At 37.8% G+C, this 15,369-nt stretch overlaps 1 protein-coding gene across 1 annotated transcript in view; it reads left to right on the forward strand.

The window, feature by feature from the left end:
- Nucleotides 1-15,369, forward strand: part of LOC149779408 (uncharacterized) — a 129,742-nt gene that overhangs the window by 36,244 nt on the left and 78,129 nt on the right. The window contains exons 7-8 of the mRNA XM_089940071.1: nt 4,367-4,533; nt 8,000-8,068. Of these exons, the coding sequence (XP_089796197.1) occupies nt 4,367-4,533; nt 8,000-8,068 (236 nt within the window). The remainder of the gene's footprint in view (nt 1-4,366; nt 4,534-7,999; nt 8,069-15,369) is intronic.

Consider the following 15,369-nt stretch of genomic DNA (forward strand, 5'->3'; position numbering starts at 1 on the left):
TCCCTCCTCCAGGTCTGATGAAGGCCTGGGGCCATGGAAATGTAAAATAGGCCCAGTGATCCATCCTCCAGGTCTGATGAAGGCCTGGGGCCATGGAAATGTAAAATAGGCCTAGTGAGCCCTCCTCCAGGTCTGATGAAGGCCTGGGGCCATGGAAATGTAAAATAGGCCCAGTGAGCTTCAGCATGTCTGAGGGCCTGAGGGCTTGGAAATGTAAAATAGGCCCAGTGAGTCCACCTTTATGTCTTAAGAGGCAACTAATTCAGGCAGCCTGTTTGCTGGTTTTTATTTAACAACTTTTGACCACGTATTTTAATTTATTTTACCCATTTTTAACTTGTGTGAGTTTATAGTATAGCCCTTCATCTATCATTCATGTATGTTACATCATCTGTTATGTGTCATCCATCTGTCAACATTTGCTTGTTACAAATCTGGAGTTCATATTTTTATTTTGATTGGAACCAGACTCAGAATATGGGTTAACATTATAAAAATCTCAGATGAGTTCATTAATGAGTGAGATAAATGCATATTATTGTGATGATCTTGGAATTGATGGTCTAATTTTGTTACCACTCTGAGGCCATATTTCTTCTTTAAATACATTTCCCAATCATAACACCTTAGGAGAACTACTACTACCTCACAAATCCAGCCCTCCCAGATACTACTCTTAGCTAAAGGGAGATAAAAGTTGTCTGTTGATCTATGTGGTAGTTGGGCAGAGTGATCTTCCCTTAGATATCAGACTTGGCAGCAAAGTCTAAGAACCCCTGTTACTACTTCCGCTTGTGCTAAGAAGCATTCTTTCATCACGAGAGACCTCACAAAATCTAGAATTGATGTGGAAGATGTACCATTATAAGTTGGAGTTTTTAAGAAAGTATACTCCATCTATATTTCCAACATTTTCTCTTCCTAGCCTGAAAAAGTTCTGCTTTTACAGTTTGCTAACGCGTTGTCATTATCACACATTTAGGTACTTGTACTTGCACAAGGAGCCGAAGCAACTTTACATTTAGTTTGGGTTATAATTATTTTGTACGTGCAAGTCTCAAGCACTTATAAAAACTCCTTAATATGTGTAATTCCATTACAAATAGGTACATACCAGTGAGTTTATATTGCAAGACATTTTTAACATTCAGGCACCAACTTCAATGTGTTTGCTTGTACATGCAGTCTGTGGGTCTTTTTTCCCTCAGGTAATTGTCACATAGCAGATATTGTTGCATCTATCTATAATGGTGCCTAAGTTCCCTTTTATGTGAAGGTCTTTTGTGTGTAATGTAGACACTTGTGTACACCTCTGTATTGCTTCCACTCTGGTCGGACAAGTACAGGTCAGTTTTCTGTGCATGGTTTACTCAGTCGCATCTTGCTCAAGCATGTTTCTCTGGGCAACACTTGAGTCATGTTTATCTGCATAAGCATTCCATCATATTTAAAGAGTACTTAGTCACTCACATGGGTAGCCTATGTCACTTCACAAGATAGGTTCGAGCTACAGCATTTATATATGTGCAGGTCTTTATGCCCTTACGATGTATATATGTATATTTCCATTATTTCTGGTACATACAGGTGAGTTTCCATTACCATGACATCCTTAGCCTTGAAACACCATGTTTCAATTATTCTACCTGTACATGCTGTCCTTGACCTTTCCTGAAGGTAGTATTGTAATTGAGATCATCTGATATTACGTACAGAGATCTGTCATCCCAAAGGGTCCAGTTCAATCTGGTAGGACCTATATCTGCAGCTCAACAGGCCACCGTTCCAGGTTAATTGACAGCTTCTTAAGACACAGCTTCATGACTTCAACAGGATTTGCGGGTGAAATTTTTTCCCTATTTGAAACTGCGCCCTGATTGATGGAGTCCCGTCTAGTCAGGTTACCTAAAATTTGTCTCATATATATACCTTAGTGGAATGGAGATTGTATCTCCATGGTAAAGGATGTACCTCCCTCCACTTCTTATCTATTCTCCTAAGATATTATGATTGGGTAATGTATATAAAGAAGAAACCAATTTTTCCTAATAAAATATGTTTCTTAGAGAATACTTACCTAATCATAATACGCATACACCCTCTCAGCCTGCCCACAGTTACAGCCATAGAGAGCATGCCTTCTGCTCCATTATTAACTGAAGTTTTCTTAGACTTTACCACTCTTACACCTAAGGGAAGATCACTCTGCCTGACTGCCATATTTTTTGCTCCCTTTAGCTAAAAGTAATCTATGGGGGGGCACTGGATTTACGAGATAGTAGTAGTTCTCCTAAGGTATTATGATTGGCTAAGTATTCTTGAAGAAACATATTTTAATAAGAAAAATGGGTTTCTGATCTCATTTTGATCAAATTTGAAATTATATGTGTTTAGTTTATATCATTGAGATCTTGGACATTTCACTAATGAGCAAGATTCATGCATATTAATGAGGTTACTGTGCATCTGATTGACTGAGCTTGTTACCTTTCAGTAAGCCATATTTCTGATCTGATTTTATCTGGCTTGAAATTTTGTATCTGATTTTGATCAAACTTAATATATAGGCTAATTTGATCCAGATTTAGATATATATCAAGAGAGCCATGCAGATTTACAAGGTTATCCTGCATATTGGTGCCTGAGCTTGTCACTACTTTAAAGACTGTATTTATGACACGATTTTCATCAGACTTGGTCAATAGGATTCATTCATTAAGATCTTGGATGAGAACACTTACATTGCAAGATCTTATTAATGAAGTGATTTTGCATGTGATTGGTCAACATTTTAGTGACTTTATTTCTGATCATGATTGGTAAATAGATTTGAGGAATATTGATCTGCATGTTAAGCAGGCATTCTTGCATGTGATTGGCAGGCATTCTTGCATGTGATTGGCAGAGTGTCTTTCCACTTATATCTGATGTTTCTATCATCAAGCTAAAATATATTGTTTGTGTCGGAATGTGATAACAATTTGTAAATAGGCCAGTATCATTAAGATCTTGGTTGAGTATGATTTGTGGGTGAAATTGATGCACATTATTGATGTGACCAGCAACAATATTTCTGATAGATTTAAATTGAATTTGAGTCCTATGTTATCAAGCTGTTGGATTTGTTTTATTATGAGGAAGATCCATGCATATTTATGATATAAACTTATATCTGATATCTGATTGGCTAAGCTTGTTACTATTCTAGAGACTGAGTTACAGTCAGATATTTTTCTACCATAAGCTTATATTTTCATTGTCATAGATAGGTGCTGTAATAAGTGAACTGCATATTGAAATACATTTCATCTGATTGGCGGGGTCATGAGTGGCTAGTGGTCTAAAGCGCTCTTCATTACGGATCACTGCCATCTCACCTCTGTCTGCGTGGGTTTGAGTCTCGGATTCGGCTAATGTGGGTATGTGAGAAAAACTTGCCAGTAGCTTCTCGTGGGTCGGTGGTTCTATCCAGGGTTTTCCTGGGTTCTTCCTCCACCATTAATACTGGCCGCCATGTATAGTCTATTGTGTGCTGAAAAAATGATGTTAAACCCTACAACAACAACATCATCAGATTGGCTGAGTTAGTAACCACTCAGTGACTATTTCTCATCAAGTTTCTATAAAGCTTAGTGAATGGGTTTATGTTACTTTATATTACTTAGCTCAATCAAAAAACAGACTCAACTAAAAGGGTCCCTCTTTTCTTAAGGGGGTTCAGGTGGCAAAGTGGTCTAATGTGTTGTCCTTTACAGATCAATGGCACATCTCACTTCTGTCTGCATGAGTTTGAGTCTCATCTCAACCCTTGAGTATGCAAGAAAACTTTCCAGGGTTTTTCTTCCTGTCGCCTTTTAGCCTATTGTGTGTTAAAAATGGTGTTAAACCTCACAAAACCAAACAACATCTTTAGGAAAGTGCCATGTTTAGTAAAGAAGAATGTTTAAGGAGTTGGTAATGAGATTAAAAGCCTCCTAGTTGAATGTGATGGATTACAGAGTTCTATTGATGTTCCCAGATCACTTGTCAGAGCAGGGTGTTAACTGCCTGTCAAGACATTTGAAACACAGTAGACTCACATGAGAGCATATTTATACACTCCATCATTGTATTAAGGGAATATTAGCACTGCAAGTGAAAACTAGGGGTGAATGATGTGAAGTTCATGCCTGAAATGCACACGTAGAATTAAACCTCTAGAGATTTAAGACAAGATAGCACCCAGGGAGGCATGGCACGTCCCAGAAATGGCAGTCACCATGTTAGGGCTGGATTCACAGCCCTCCATCAATATTCAGTGACAACCATGTTAGTTACATTAACCAAAATGTTGAATCTTACTTAAAGTTCTTCATTTTTTTCTGAGGTGAGGCAGGGTGTGCTAAAGGTAAAGATGGCAATAAAAATACAGAGGATAACAGGAAGGCTTCAGAGCCCAAGGAGCAGAAGCCGATGAAAATTCCAGTCAAGGAGCGAGACTACACACCTAATGATGTTGTCAGGGAACAGATTTCTGTCCCATACCACTGCAAGGTACATTTCAAAGAGGTTTTTTCTTCTTTCAGCACAGCATTTACAGGCAAGTCATGTTTATGAATTAGACCCTCATGACAAGTTTGTATTTAGAGTCTTTTAGCTTATTGAAGTTTTGCAAAAAATAAATAGCATACAGCATTTCTAACTGTGACAGTTTTTTAATTCTGTTTGCATTTTGCATAAGTTATTTTTTAAAATATATTTAGTCTCAATTTAAATGCATATTTGTTGCTTAACTCATTAACCCCTGGTGCCACATTTGTGCATCAGAAGGTAGTACCCTACTTCCAAGCTCTGTAGTGTCATTTAAGCTGCACCAAAATGGGTGGTATTACAGAAAAGAACTCCAGCTTTCACCCGTCTGTCTTAGCACATGGACAAAATTGTTTTTTCATGTCCCAAGATTTACAGCCATTACAGAAGTCAGCAAAAAGACTTAAAAACTGTCAAGTTTAGACATTGGCCTGCGGATAAACAGGCCCCTCTTCTTCCAGGGCTTTATTTTTTCCTAACTTATTTGACTTATACATGAGTATATACGGTAGTCAATGAAAAAGAACATTTCTAACACAACTAGGCATCAGGCCAAATGAAATACACTTGGATGCAGATTTATTTGGATATATTCAGAAGCAGCTCCCAAAATATGTTTTGGACTCATATTTCAGATGAAAATTGCTAAAATTTTAAAGGGTTAATGAGGCTTTGTAATTTCAGGTAATGTTTCATTGATGTGATTACCAGTTGTGTCAATTTCATTTCCTTATTGAAGTTGACTATTTACACCATAAATTCAAACTGTTGTTATAATCTCTCACATTCTGATGCTCTAAAATATAATTCTCAAAGTGTGAGTATTCATCTGAGTACTAATTGATTTTCTCTTTAGTACTTAACCCGTTACCTCATAGAGCAAAGTTACCCAGTACAGTGTGCTATAAATAGAACACCTGTTACCTATTTGGCTCCATACACATAGGCCTGCCTTTTAACTATTAAGCAATGTCGTGTATGTTACATTTAACAGCAATTTTAACCATTTGACATTTTTGGTACACATCTATTATGTATGGAAAAATTAAAGAGTGAAGTCCAATCATTATAGCTGTGTAATTATTGTTCATGGAAGAATTTTTTACGTGCTTTAAATCTTGAGAGAACTCGTTCACCGTCAAGTCAGTGAAGCTTTGTGACCACAAACCATAGCTGCTGTTTCTCATACTCGAAATTTACAAGTTTTTGGTCGGTGTCTACATCACTAAGTCATCTGAATTTGATAATGTATAAAAACTATTTGCTGCCTACATCAGTATATCAGAGCTTTTACCTAAGTTATTGAAGCTTTCGTAGTTGTGATTCTAATCTTGAAAGCTTTGTAAGTACTGAATGAAATCCGTGACCTCCATTTTTGAGAGTGGAGAATACGACCCAGTTACTTTAAATAGCAGATTTCAATCAGAGCATAAACAGTGACCACATGATCTGACGTAATGGTCATTCACAGAAATGAATGTAGTATATAATAGGGGTTTTTCCCCGAATGTGGCGCTGCGAAAACCCACTTGAAAAGGCTGATGTTTACAGCAGGCGCCAAAAGGCGCTTCCATGGGAATGGAGTAGAGGTGTCAAAAGGCACTTCCATGCAAATGGAAAAGAGGCGTCCAGAGGCGCTTGCATGAGATAAAGGGTTAAAGACTGAAATGGTATTAATTCATGTCTTTACTTTTGTTAGCAGCAACTTTTATTGACTCTTGGTTGCTTCACTGCAGCTAAACTGGCCACTTTCACATGTCTTTTCCTGGGTCACATGCTGCTCATGTGTGTGACTTTTGGTTGCTTCACTGTAGCTAAACTGGCCACAGTCACAGGTTTTTCCTGGGTCACATGCTGCTCATGTGTGTGACTTTTGGTTGCTTCACTGTAGCTAAATGGCCACAGTCACAGGTTTTTCCTGGGTCACATGCTGCTCATGTGTGTGACTTTTGGTTGATTCATTGTAGCTAAACTGGCCACAGTCACAGGTCTTTCATGGGTCACATGCTGCTCATGTGTGTAACATTTGATTGCTTTACTGTAAGAAAACTGTCCACAAGACACGTGTCTTTACAGGGTTGCATGCTGTTAACATGTGTGACTCATGGTTACTGATCTCACTGGCATTACATGCTACTGATATTTGTGTGACTCATGGTTGGTTTTACTCTAGATAAAAACTTGACACAAAACATGGTCTTCTAGAATCATACACTGCTAACATGCGTGTGACTGTTGATAAATCTCTGGTCTAACTGGAGTCAAATGCTGGTGACATTTGTGTGACTCATGGAATGTTTACTCTAGGTAAGCTGGACTTGAGATTCTGGTCTTCCATGATCCTAATGTTGCTAACATGGCATGACCACTAAAGACTGCTCCGGTGGCCTAGTGGTTAGAGTGTCCACCTCAGGAGCAGGAGGTTGTGGGTTAGAACTATAAACTGCCAAACTGCAGACATCGTAGTGATATGACTGAAAAATTGTGAAAGCTACGTTAAAAATCCTAATCACACACATGCATGCACACATGACCACTAAAGAGCTTGTAAAGTAACAACCATAACAAGAATTGCAGATAAATGCTATACCAGATGCCAGGATAACCTGAGGGACGGTCTCTTGACTGTCATATACAGTTAAAACAAGTTTGTTATTGCTGCTCCCCCTAAACTACTTTGAGGATTGACATGAAATGCTTCATATATATTCTTGAAAATCTTGTTAATGCTACTCCTTATAAACAGATGGTTTCATCAAAGTCTTATGACATTTTGTTGATTCTAAATTTAAATTGTGCAAATCTGATTTCCAATATGGCAGCCATCTTGAAAATCTTGTTATTTGTACTCCTCCAAAGTAGAAAATCATATCAACATGGGTTTTTTGTTAGAAGTGTTCTTATTCAGTCTAGTTGGTCCAAAATGAAAATGATGCAAACTGACTTTCAGTATGGCCACTGGGGTAGCCATCTTGAAAATATTGTTATATCTATTCCTTCCAAGTGTATGCCATATCAACATAGGGTCCTCACTAATAAACATTTTTTGATACTTTGTTGGTCTTAAATGAAAATGGTGCCAGTCATTCATCCAGTATGGCTGCCACAATCTCTGTCTTGAAAATCTGTCCCTACTTCTCCTGAATGAATGATCATTATGACATGTCCTAAATAAAAATAGTGCAAATCTGATCTTCACTATGTCCACCATGGTAGTTAATTTGAAAATCTTGCTATCGCTGAAGAATATCAGAGATGGTTTCAACAACCAGCGGTTAAAGGTAAGAAATGTTCATATCTTGAATTCCTTTAGTTCTATGTACCCAATAGAGCATCAGTCCTTTCTGACGGCCCTTATTAAAATTATGACTTGGCAAAATATATCACATGTAAACACAGCAGGAATGTAAATATTTTTGGGGTATTTCAGTTGTGTGATGTGTTGTGCACGGGCCCTATCACCTATAAGATGCATCTTGATGGCAGCAAGCACAAGACGGTAAGTTTCCATTACATAAAAAATACATGCCTCTGTGCCAAGATTAGTAATTCCACTCAACAGCTAAACTTTCTGACCCAGTCTTCATCAGGACCAAAATATTTGACCATTTTATGAAGTAGTAAGTACATGGAGATTCGTTTAGCAGTAGAATGGTCTTCTTGGCACTAAAGTAGTCTAGACTGGGTTAGGAAAGTTTCATTGCATTTTTAGACAATTCATCACACAAGTAGTGACCCACTGAAATCTTGTTTAACTATTATTTAAAATTACCATGGAACATTAACAAAATTTAATTGAAATTACAGTAGCAAGCTAAAAGCAAACAGTATAAAATTTTGCCATTGTTATTTCAGCCATTTTATAATGTCCTTTTCTGGTCCCTAACCTTTTCTTAAACAGATCTTAAAACATTCTTTTTGGACCATTTCTTGTAAAAGGCAGACAAACTGTATCAGTGTTAAATTATTTGGCATAAGTAACAAAGGCTATCTGTCATTCAATTTAAACACTCATCTGCCTGAATTAAAATAACATCTTATAATTAGGAAAGTTCTAAAAAGTAGGAAATAATTAATTTTGAACCAGGAGCTCAATCGTTTTCTAGAGAAATCTCAACTTGATGAATTTTTAAACATTGACAAAACACCTGTACATTAGTTACATTGAGTTTATTGAATGTAAATTAGCCATAAAATAATAATTTTAAAAAAAATGTGTCAAATTTGCACAGATTAAATATCATGCACTCTTTGTTTTAAAAAATAGAAGTATATGTTATAGAGTTAATTTTTTCATGATGACACAGTTCTTGAGATCACATCAATTTTCTGAAAGTTTGCTTGGCTGATTTAGGCAGGTTGTAATTCCATAAGATTTTAAAGGGTCTCTTTTACTTTTCATTGACTTTTTCAATTTCAAATTCAGATACATTACCCAATCATAATGCTATAGGAAAACTAATACCTTGCAAATCCAGCCCTCCCAGATTAAATTTTTTAGCTAAAATGTTAAAAGTTAATCTGTCCACCTAGGTGGCTTTTAGATAGAGTGACTTCCACTTTTGGAATTTGTGCCAAATTCCATGAAATTGCTAGTTACTACTTACCCTCATGCTCATTAGTATGCTCTCTACAGAGAGAAATGCCATGTAAAATCCATGCAAGCCTTAAATCAAGTTGGAGGAGTTTCACATTTGAAGGGAAGGATACTCCATCATTAAATTTCCAACTTTTCTGTTTTTCCTGTCATCAGTGACAAACTTTTATTGTGTTTTTCACTTTGCTACCTTCACCCACCATTTAGGCGCTTTTGGTACATACCTGCACCGGTCACAGTGGTGTCAGTTGACACTGCTATAACTGTATTAATAAGTGTAGGTCTGGTGCATGATGTAGAAAACTCATTGATTATTGCAGTGTAATTTCTACTGCATTTTGATGCATACAGGTAAGTTTTCTTTATTATCTTATCTTAGTGTACATTTCATAGTTATATGTGACACTTTACTGTTTTTACCTGTATGGAATGTCGTTGGGCCTTTCATACAGGTAAATTGGCTCATTCTGTTTTTACCTGTATGAAACGTCGTTGGGCCTTTCATACAGGTAAAATTGTCTCACAATGTATATGGTAACATCTACTCTGTAAGTATCAAAAACAATGCTTTTGTGCCATTCTTGTGTGCAGGTTTTGTGTGTATATACAGGTAAGTTTTCTACACCTGGTTTTCACATAATGTCCAGTTCTTACAAGTACATGTAGTTGCTATAAGTGATGTTTCATTGATGTTACCTGGCCTTACTTCTGATAACTTGTTACTGGAATTGATTATTGAGTGTCCAGTTCATAAGTATTAATAGCAAAGAGCATCCTTTTACATGTAATTTTACAGTGTGTAGCTATTTTTGGACATTCCAAAATTCATAAAGCAGGATCTATCTGCACAGCATACATATATTGTCTGTTCTGTTTTGGCTTACACTTTTAGACCATTGGTGAGAACAGTCTGACAAACCACTCTTCATGTGTAGTTTTCTCAGTTTGTCATTGTTGGAACACATGACAGACTTGAATATTATGGACAATAATCAATGGGTGGCATTTGTACGAGTACTAATGGGGAAGGTGCAGAAGCATATACAGATGAATGAAGAAATTATCAGCTTGCACACAAAGGTTTGAAGCCATAACATTTTTACTGGGGAGTGAGAAAGAGAGAAGCGGTAGCCTAAGTTACCACCTTGCATATCAGAATTATGAACCAGCTACGTGAATTAACATCCCATACCCCATCCCAACCTCAAGAACTGGACTTAATGCCAGCTAAGATGGCCACGTTTCTTAATGACTGTAGTTGGCCATATAACTCTGATCACATCTGGCCATCAATCATATATTATCAGCCACCAGAAGTTATCCAGTTCCACAAGTCACATGGTGCTACTAGGCACTTCCTGTTTATGATGCCCAGGTTAGTGACTCAGTACCCAGTAATCCAGTTGATGAACACAGTTATAACAGCAATCTAACCTGCATAGCACAGCTAGGCACTTGCTACAGATGATGTTAAGTCTATATGGGAACTCTTTAATCCACTGAGTGCTGCTAGGCACTTCCTTTCAACAATGTCCAGTTTTTGTAGGCACTCTCATGGATCAATCTAACCTGCATAGTACCTCTATTTAATGACACCTTAGAAGTAATGGGATCTAATTCATAAAGCTGCAAGTGTAGTGAGCCACCATCCTCAGTATTCTTCTCCATGTACTTCGCAGGTAGCTCAAGAGACAATGGCTTCACTACCTTAATCAAAAAATGACAAAACTTGCTGTTGAGTTCCTTCTTGTTGTTAGCTCTTACTATGCTACATGAAATCTGAGCCTTACAGGTTTGGACTGAAGACGTTGTACATCCTCTCTCATTGGAGTTCTGTCCTCATTCCTCAATAACACCTGTCTAGTCTACAGTTCCATCATTAGGCGACTATGGAACAATCTACTTTCAGTTGCTTTCACAATATGACAGAGTTACAAGTTGTCAGTGTTTAATGATGTTTTTTCTTGCAGACATCTTTCAGATTGATAGTGGTGGTTATGCAAACCAGAAAAAAACCAAACCCCAGTTTTCCATTTGGATCCTCATCAGTTGGTTCATAACGTGACCTTGTTATCAGCATTGCATCTAATATCAATGGCAATCTTTCATTAGGCACAACACTGCTTACTTTCTCTGACCCCAAATCTCACCTGACTTGCAAGGGAACCTGTGTATACAATGGCCTACTTTGTAAACACAGAGACCCAACATACTATAACAACAGCTACAAACTTATGACTGGTGGAACAAGATGCAATGCTCTCTACAGCCACATGTCTTAATGATGCTTGCAGCCTAAATTATCTGATCTCTCTTAAATGATCAGGTTCATGGAATTCACATCTAGACACCAAGGATATATTCTTTGTATCCCTCACAGTCTCAGCCACAGCAGAAGGATTTGTAAGGCAGTCAGCAAAAGGTTGCTGGGACATCCCTACAGCACAGGCCACTTGGAAGCAGTCATACCAAAATGACAAATCACAGTTCTCCAGTGGAAAAGAGCAAATGGAGGGCGATCATTTTAAGCAGGGTTTCTCTCTACAAGATCCTCCCTATCTCAAATGACATCACTTTCATGCCCCCCCCCCCCCCCCGCCCACTTGTCACAAATTCTGGTAGGGGGAGGTTCCAATCTTTCACTTCCAGATGGGGAATATTTTCCATCACAACATATGGACCCAGTGAGTGGTTTCTGAGGGACTTGGTATCATGTTTAGTGTACCTCCTCCTTTCCACAGTTCCTTCAGTTACAAACACGTCACTCTGCACTTGGTCATCATCCTAAGTGCTTCTTTCAACTCATTTATGCTTTTAGGTACACATTGGAATGCAAAAATGGGTTCTAAAGGATGTCCTTTTTACTATACAATCATTCGCACCCGCATGCCTTCTCAAACTCATGTGTTTTGCCTACTAAAAAAACAACAGGCTACAGAACAGACAGTTAGTTATAACTTGGAGCAAGACATGATATTACTTGTTACCCTCATTCTCTTTCTCAGTCTCCCTGTCAACAAGGATGTCTCCAACCACATACTATTTGAAGATTTCAGTCATCTGTGTCCAAAACTCAAAATTCAAGGAAACAGAGTATGTCTTCTCCAGGAACAAGGATTATTACAATGGTGGAATCCATGACAATACAGAACAATCCATCCACTAGAGAATTCCTTTGCCTGCTGGATGTCTTAGTCCCAGGTCTCCTTCTTGGGATTACAGTACAATTATTCTATGGTCCAAATGGAGGCTGAACTTTTGACTATTAGACCAACTTTCACAATCTGCATACTGTGAGGTTCCATCTCAAAGGTAGGGAAATATCATTGGCCACAAGTTGGGGATACCTCTGCAAGTACGACCTCTTGCAATTACGATCTATATGGATGCAACACAGAGAACTGGAGGGACCAGGTCCCTTACCATTTGGGGATGCCAGGTCTCTTACCATTTGGGGATGCCAGTGGAGTGTGGACCCCTCATGATCATTATTTACATATCAACATTCTGAAAATGAAAACTGGTCAAAAGCTTTTCATTGGTGACTGGACTACCTACATGGAATGGAGATCTCATTATGACCGACAACTCCACTGTTGTGACTTACCTCAAATGGCAAAGCCAAACCAAGTGCCCAGATCTTTGTATTCTTGTTTGGGATTTTGTAAAGTGGTATTCTGAATGACAAATCCACATCCAAGTTTTACATATGCTTGACTGGCTAATGTATTGGAGGATTTGTTGTCCCACAAGAACTGATACAAACGGAATTGTCTCTTCATTCCTCAGTATTCACTCAATAGGTGCCCAGTGGGATTTACCTGTGGAATACCAAAGTTCCAACATTTGTCTCACTACTCCTGGATCCAATAGGCCCAGATAATAGATGCTCTTTCCATTGATTGGAATGGCCAAATGTATACACTCCACCAATACCACAGGTTCCAGAGGTGATACAGGAAGCAAAAGAAACATCCTGATTACTATGCTAAAATGGAAGATCTTGGATCAACCTCGTTGTTGCTCAGCAGAATCACCAGGAATTGAGATATTCCCTCATCTGCTTTAAGCAACCACGAAGGCAGGTTTTTCATCCCATCCCAGAGTTACTGAACCTGCATGTTTGGATCTTATTAAAATATGCCCATAGGAATAAACAGTTCTCACAAAATGTGGTGAAGCATCATTCAAGTGATATGGCCCCTCCACCTTAAAGGTGAACAGAGGCAATGAAATATGTGCTCACAGTGGTTCACAAAAGAACACTTTATTCCACTGCATGCATCCATACCTCAATAGCTAACCTCTGTTGGTTCTTCAATGAGAAACAGCGCCAATCACAAACTCTACCATTCCATTATCACTGGCACACTGGATTATCATGGAAGAGAGAATATTGGATAAACCAATGACATATCTAATCTTCTGTTCAATTTTGATTACATATGTCTAATGACATTGAATCCTTGTGGAATTTATCATGGGTGCTAACCTGGCTGAACAAGAACTTCATTGGTTTACCTCTCATATAAGTTCTGCCTTCTCACTGCATTGGTGAATGGCAGGCAGAATCAGCAAATATACGTCCTATTGGTGGACCCATCTGCGTGCAGTTTTGAGAGGATGGGTCAGTTTCACTGATGATGTCCCTTGCATTCATTGCCAAGAACGGACTACCAGTTTTAGGTAATCAGACTTTGGTAATAATTCCTGTCTACTCTGGACACTTTATCTCAAGGTAATCTACAGGACCCAGTAAAAATCTCTGAAGTGGTACTTAAGTCAAATGAGCTGGTGTGTTGATGGAGATCACATCTCTTCTTGACCTCAAAGAGGGAAAGGACGATACATTAATATGGACACTTTCTAATTGCATAAAGTTGACTACTTATTCTGGATGTGGGAAATAATCCCTAACCAACGAATTTACTTTGCATCTCACCTCATTGCAAAACTGCCCTTTATCTGTTATTACCCTTGTTGTGGGATGAACATCTGAGTACACTTCTCCAATTTTTATCTTGGAGATCTTTCATTCTAAAAGGTTCAAACTCGATCTAGTGGGACCTATATCCATAGTGCAAAAGGTTACCTTCCTGGGTCATTCAGCAGCTTCATAAAGATGCAGCTTCATGACTTCCTCAGGATTTGAGGGACAAAAAATGTTTCATTTTAGAAGGTGCTCCTATTTTCCAGTCGGGTTTCCTAGAAGTTGACTCACATTGGGTGACTGGAGTTGGTCTGTATGGTTTAAGTGGATACATCTCCCTCCACCTTTTACCAATTCTCCTCAGCTATTATGATTGGATAACATATTTTGAAGAAGAAACCAATTTTTTAAGATATGTGTCTTTGATACATGTAATGCTTATCTGATATCAATATAGAGACCATGGCTTCCACTAGTTACTGACACTTTCACAGGATTTGGCACCAATCCCACTATCAATTTAGATCACTCTAACTGCCACCTAGGTGGGCAGATAACTTTTAGCATTTTAGCTGAAATGTTTTAATCTGGGAGAGCTGGATTTTCGAGATAGTAGAAGTTCTCCTAAGGTATAATGATTGGTTAAGAATATACTTGAAAAAGTTGGATTCTTTCAAATAACTTATTGCAGTTAACAAAATGGTATGATGATTTTTGATTTTCATTACTTAATAAGAAACAGAAGGTGTTTCCATGTCATTTTATGTCTTATCATTTTTGAAGTTTGATGATATACCTGGTAAAAGTGACATCACAATGTTATGATTATATCAGTTTAAGGTGCACAGTGAGAATTGATTTTATAAAAGTGGGATCTCCTTAAATGTCTTTTTGAAATAGTGACCTCCTAAATGAAGACCAGATTGTGCTCATTTAACAGCCATAAATGAACATTAAAGCAAACTTATTGTAGTCTTTTTTCCCATCATTTTAAAAATGAATCAGAGCGTATTATTGGTCATTTTCATGGAAGCCTAAGATTTATAAAACAATGTTGTTATGTGATCAAGATGACTTCTTAAAATATTTGTATTGCATCCCATTCATTACTTGCCCCTATGTACATATAAATCCAAATAAGACTGATTCAAATACAATATATTTGCAGTAGAGACTTCCTAGTAACAAAGGGAATTTATGTACTGGTAGAATTACTGTATATAATCACATGTAAGTTGGATCTAACTGCAAATAGCAATGACTTGTATCTGCC

This window comes from Sinohyriopsis cumingii, chromosome 17, assembly GCF_028554795.1.
Source record: "Sinohyriopsis cumingii isolate HCF-2022 chromosome 17, ASM2855479v2, whole genome shotgun sequence".
In the NCBI taxonomy this organism is placed as follows: Eukaryota; Metazoa; Mollusca; class Bivalvia; order Unionida; family Unionidae; genus Sinohyriopsis; species Sinohyriopsis cumingii.